This window comes from Sebastes umbrosus, chromosome 16, assembly GCF_015220745.1.
Source record: "Sebastes umbrosus isolate fSebUmb1 chromosome 16, fSebUmb1.pri, whole genome shotgun sequence".
NCBI classification, from domain to species: domain Eukaryota; kingdom Metazoa; phylum Chordata; class Actinopteri; order Perciformes; family Sebastidae; genus Sebastes; species Sebastes umbrosus.
The window spans coordinates 5,327,501-5,333,774 of record NC_051284.1 but is presented as its reverse complement, the minus strand read 5'-3'; the positions used below and the strand labels follow the sequence as shown (position 1 = coordinate 5,333,774).

Genomic DNA, 6,274 nt, shown 5'->3' with positions numbered 1-6,274 from the left:
CATCGTGGGTAATGTAGGAAGGAAGAAGAATGTGTGGAATAAAAAGTGATTTTTCTGGTTCTGCTGCATCGATTTTGATTCGTTATTGAAAAGCTGTCCATCGTGAGTCCGTCTTATAAACTGTATGTATATAAAGAGGACGCGTCTCCACTTCCTCCCACTGTACTGAAGTAAAGCCAGAATATCCCGGATACAGGAAGGAACCATGTTGAGATTTTGACGTTATTTGGAGCCAGAGTCTGCGCAGTAGCGATCGGGCAGTGGAGCCGCGGTATCTAGGTCACCCGCTTGAACCAATCGCGAGCCAAATGTATTTGACGTGTACTTTGACTTTTTAGTTTGGCCCATGTCCCATCCGCTAACATGGAGGGGGCGGAATTTATGACCTATACTGCAGCCAGCCACCAGGGGGCAATCAAGATGTTTCGGCTTCACTTTTGGGGAGCTGTCATGTCGTCCATCTTTAAATACAGTCTATGTTCCGACTGTGTTGTTGGAGTGCTAAATCTGTGGAGTACTCTTTTAACCACTGTACATACAGTTTGGTAGTTTGGTTCTGTGATTCCCGACCTGGCCGTCACAAGATAAATCTGAGAGGTCATGAGATGATTAATGAAGTAGGAACGAAGAAAAAAAAGACAAATTTGCTGCACAGTTTTTTTTTTTTTATGTTTTAATTTTTCTTTGTTTCTCTTTTTGTGAAATATTGGGGAGTTTTACCTCAAACTGGGCCTCAAACTTTTATTTAAATGGAATCATGTCAGTAGTTTAGAGGGGAAATCTGACTTTGGTGTAACTGCTATCAACTCATATATCTGAGACGTGACAACGAGCCCCAGCTACACTGCTTTTTTTTTTGCAAAAGATCACAAGCCAAAAAGAGTAAGATTATTTAAAATCTTTTGCCGGATAACTAACCAGAAAATTCAGCTGGCGGATACAGTGGTAGAAGTGGTTCTCAACCAAGATTTTGGTTGTTAGATATGATTAAGACCAGAATTATATTGTTGTCAAAGGAGGAAGTGAAACCTATGATCAGAATAGTCACTCTTATGACTCTTATTCACATTGGGCTCACTTCTATAGTGAACAGGTGTTATCATAGGTTCTGATCATAGGTTTCACGTCCTCCTTTGACAACAATATAATTCTGGTCTTAATCATATCTAACAACCAAAATCTTTTTAGATGCCTTAAGCAAAATCGTATCAAATGGGGGTCCGTGACCTGATGTGAATCAATTTAGGGGTCCCCAGACCCCTGGCTGAGAACCACTGCAAAAAAGTATAAAATATATTAAGTTGCATGAAAAATAAATACTCAAAGTACCAGTGCCACAAAATAGTACTTAAGTAGCACATGAGTAAATGTACTAAACTGTTACTTTCCACCACTGAATGCTATACACTACATGATCACCAGAGTGCACTATCTCCCATGGTGTCCATTTTGTGTTGTGATAGTGGCAGTTTACATTTGTTGGATCCTGAGGCCTGTACTACAAAGCGAGTTCAACATACCCAGGGTATCTTCTCGTTATCTGACTTAACTAACCCTAACAACCGAGATCATGCTAAACGGTCCTACGAAGGTGGCTATCAACTCGATAAATCAACCCAGGGTTTCTCAGTCTGGTTATGAGCACACATTTTTACAAAGGAAGAGTAAACTATATTAGACAAATACGAAGAAGTTAAACTCATAATCCAGACTAAAAGTAACACAGTTGAAGCTGCCAAATGCAGGAAGAACAGCTGGCAAAAGAAAAAACTCCAGATGTGTGAATGCGGAAATTAACAGACTTAATAATTTAACGGAACACTCAAAAGTCAGATATAGTCATCTAGATATAAATGAATTCAACACCAGCCTATTGTGTAGGAAGGTACTGTAAACGACTGTAGGAAAAATAATGAAATACAACAGTGCCTATAAACAATGATAAAGGTCTGCCGGTGTCTCTTTCTTGACCGTCTTGACTTGTGGAGCTTCACAAACCTGCCACCACAGAGGAAGCACATAGTGACAGCTTCATCTGCACTGGTGAGTTTGGGAAGTTCCTCATCGTTGCTGTCGTCTTCTTCTAAGTGTTGCCGCACTGGTTTGGGCTCTGGAAGCAGGTTTGGTGCAGAAGTGTGTTCAGTGTGTTCAGCTGTGGTGCTGCAGCTTCCTGGGATGTTTGGCTGGTTGAGAGGATGTCTTCTCAGGATAAAGGAAGAGTCCTGCCCTGGAACGGAAAACTAATGATGAATGTTTATTATGTATATTATTCAAGACAGTAGCTAATTAGATGTTGATGTTGATAATTAGAAATATCATCAGTCAACTTGATGTCAATATTCGTCTTCTAAATAAGAGTCTTACTTTCTTTAGTCAACTGAAACATCTCTGCTGTGGAGCTTGTCCTCCTCATCCTCTTGACTGCTGGGAGAGGTAGGGTGTCGGTTGGGGTGGCTGTTTAGGGATCAGACTCTCCTGATGGGGTCTGGAAGAAAGTTTGGTGCAGAAGTGTGTTCAGTGTGTTCATCTGTGGTGCTGCAGCTTCCTGGGATGATCGGTTGCTTGACATCCACTCTCAGGTGCCCCAGGAGACAAAGAGGATATAAAAGATATAAAAAAAAATAAATCATGAATATTTTATATAATATAATCAACATAGAGTATGTAATGTATCTTATCACAACTTTATGTCACTGCTCTGGTCAGGAGAGCGCATTTCTTCTTCATCGTCACGGAAACTCTGGATGTTCTGCGGGAACGTTGAGTCTCGGTCTTCCGCGCTGTCTTCTCTCTCCGGCGGGCCATCTGCACCTGAGTAAAAAACAAATAACAAAGTGAGAAAGATCAATATGATATGAATTACTGATAATAATGTTGATAATGTTATTAATGATTTCCATACCTGTATCTCAAGTCATCGTCACCTCAGTAACAAAAACAAAGAAATCAAAGTACAAAAGAGTGAGTAATCTTTACTTATTAAATAAGTGCTATTAAATGAATAATCAGGTATATATGTAAGCTGTGTCTTTATTAGACTATTGTAGGTCACTTACCAAGTCACAATCTTCTACTTACCTTTGTCCACAAATGATGTCCACTGAATTTCAGGCCAGCATGGCACATATATAGTAGGAGCCAGTTGAGGCATTTCAGTGAGCAGTGATTGGGGTAATCAGGCCTGGATCAGGAAGAGGGGTCTCCTCTTAAGACCAGGCCTGAGAGGAGAGTCATATATATCTGATCTCAACATGACTGCCGAGTCACAAACTTTCTAGTTTTTACAGCTAAACAGTACACTACTAGATGTTTCTGAAATAGGCATTACAGTAACAGAATATTGATTCATATTTGATCAGCGCTGCCTAGTTTGTGCGTTTGAACAGAGTTTGCGAGTGATTGACAGCTGCTCAGAGATGAGATGGCTCCAGCTCGGCTCTGATTGGTTGTTTTCCTCCAGCCTGTGAAATCTTGCAGATGCCTTTAGGAGCACTGGAGAACACCTGAGGACACAGAGGCACATGGATATAGTAACTGTTTTATAAAAATAACTTTTGAATCATATTTGCTCCAATTCTATTTACTGCACCTTTAAAAAGTACTACAAGCTCTGTAAATGTTTCTGATTGAGTAAAAAATGTGTTGAAAAAGAATGTGAATGTATTTGTTATATTGTGATTATTTAGTTTATTTGTGAAAAATGTAATATCCCAATAATATGTCATTTATCTTTGGCAATGATGTGACCTGAACGTTCATGCCAATAAAGCTTATTTGAATTTCAGAGAGAGAGAGAGAGAGAGAGAGAGAGAGAGAGAGAGGGAGAGAGAGAGAGAGAGAAAGAGAGAGAGACAGAAAGAGAGAAAGAGAGAGAGAGAGAGAGAGAGAGAGAGAGAGAGAGAGAGAGAGAGGTGTGAAGTGTTAGGTAAAGCTTTGCCTCTCAAGCTGTGTTCCATTCATTCAGTGTGCATGGAACAGTCAGAAGAGGAAACATTTTACGCGCAGACATAATGGACATCAACTGTGGTTAGTGCGCTTCACTTTAACATTAAAGGACACATATTTAATCAGTCAAACATTTCAGTAAAATGTGGACAGTTCCGAAGCCCAAATATCGAACTGGTTCCTGCGACGAAGGGGAGATAGCTGTGAACATCGGCGGAGTCCGGGTGCTGCTGTTCGGGGACGTGTTGAACCGCTACCCGGAGAGCAGACTGACGGAGCTGCTCAACTGCTCATCAACTCACAACTCTGAAGAAGTCATCTCCTCTCTCTGTGACGACTTCGATCCTTACAAAAAGGAGTTCTACTTCGACCGAGACCCCGATGCCTTCAAGTGCATCATCGACGTCTACTACTTCGACGAGATCCACATCAAACCCGGCATCTGCCCCATCTGCTTCATCAAGGAGATGGAGTTCTGGAGGATCGACCAAAGTGTTTTAGACGAATGCTGCAGAAGTTACCTGAGCGAGAAGGAAGAAGAGCTGACTGAGATCGCAGACAAAGTGAAAGTGCTCCTCTTGGAGGATCTGGACGCGGACCGGTGCATTACGCGCAGCCAGCGGTGCCAGATGTTCCTCTGGAGGCTGATGGAGAAACCCGGTTCCTCTCGGGCGGCACGCGTCATCGCCATCGCGTCCTTCCTCTCCGTGCTGGTGTCTGCGGTGGTTATGTGCGTTGGGACGATCCCGGAGCTCCAGGTGGAGGACTCCGAGGGGAAACTGTCGGAGCACCCGATCCTGGAGGCGATCGAGACCGCCTGCATGCTGTGGTTCACCGCGGAGTACCTGCTGCGCCTCGCGTCCTCTCCGGACAAGCTCGGCTTCTTGCTCTCCTTCATGAACATCATAGACTTCCTGGCCATCGTGCCCTTCTACGTGGTGCTGTGTCTCACCCACCTCGGCACCACGTCCATGTTGGAGCTCACTAACGTGCAGCAGGCGGTGCAGGCGCTCCGGATCTTGCGGATCGCGCGTGTTTTCAAGCTGGCGCGCCACTCCTCCGGGCTGCAGACGCTCACCTACGCGCTCAAGAATAGCCTGAAGGAGCTGGGGCTGCTGCTCATGTACATGGGGGTGGGGATCTTCGTGTTCTCGGCGCTGGCCTACACCCTGGAGCAGAGCCACCCGGAGACGCTGTTCAGGAGCATCCCGCAGTCCTTCTGGTGGGCCATTATTACCATGACGACGGTGGGATACGGAGACATCTACCCGAAGACAACGCTGGGGAAGTGCAACGCGGCCGTGAGCTTCCTGTGCGGGGTGATCGCCATCGCGTTGCCGATCCACCCGATCATTAATAACTTTGTGGTGTTCTACAACAAGCAGAGGGTGTTGGAGACCGCGGCGAAGCACGAGCTGGAGCTGATGGAGCTCAAGTCTGGAGGGGACGCGCGCAAGAAGAGCACGAGTTAAAGTTTAGGGCGAGACTGTGCAGACGTTGACATTTGGACACAGAGACTGTTTACGGGACATTTGGACAGCTTCATGCAAGTGAGACACCTGTACATATAGAGCCATCACTGAGATGTTGTCTTTATACAGCTGTGTTGTTTCTGTCTCTGTTGCTGCTTATTCCATGGTGCAGTTATTTCGTCCAAAACTCTTCTTGTTATTGTGAAGGCTGTTGTTGTTATTGAATTAAAAGTTGTGCATTAAAAAAAACTGTACATACACTTGTGCATATGAATCATTAAAGCATCAATAGCTCATAACTCATGGACAAGGTGGATAAAAACAATACTTTTTTTCCCTTTGGAGGACAGTACAAATCATGTTGTAATATATATAAACATTAAACAAAAGTCAACAAACCCTCCCAAACTTTAGGCTTCATTGCCTTGGGGTTATTTAAATACTTTATCTAAAATTAGACTTGATTTGACCAGACTCCTCTGGTTACTTTGTTCAAATTAAAGTGAGAGAAATCTGAATTTGTGGATTTTCAGGCCTCAGTGAAAAAAATCTGATGGCGTTTTATAGCATCTGTGTCAAAATGTTTAGAAATCTGAAAGCATTTTAGCCAATAAAAACATTGTGACACCTGCAGTGGATTCAGTATTTAAGAAGCTTCATGTTAAAGCAGCATCACTGAGGGTAGAGGATCTCACAGGACACTGGATCATGTTACATTTAGTCCATTTTAATGAATATATATATATGTGTGTGTGTGTGTGTTTCCATGCTTTAGTGGCAAATGTATGAGATAGAGACTTAGATTGGACGATTGTGGGTGTATGTATAGCTGCCATCATTTTAAGAAATGCCTTATT

At 43.3% G+C, this 6,274-nt stretch overlaps 1 protein-coding gene across 1 annotated transcript; it reads left to right on the top strand.

Annotated features, from left to right (window-relative positions):
- The first annotated feature begins 3,892 nt into the window (after nt 1-3,892).
- Nucleotides 3,893-6,050, top strand: kcnf1b (potassium voltage-gated channel, subfamily F, member 1b). Its single transcript, XM_037796191.1, has one exon. The coding sequence runs from the start codon at nt 4,089-4,091 to the stop codon at nt 5,415-5,417; it is 1,329 nt and encodes a 442-aa protein (XP_037652119.1). The 5' UTR covers nt 3,893-4,088; the 3' UTR covers nt 5,418-6,050.
- Nucleotides 6,051-6,274: the final 224 nt, after the last annotated feature.

What these genes read in the sequence shown, in the direction of transcription:
- kcnf1b (XM_037796191.1), top strand. Translation starts at nt 4,089, where the DNA reads ATGTGGACAGTTCCGAAGCCCAAATATCGAACTGGTTCCTGCGACGAA.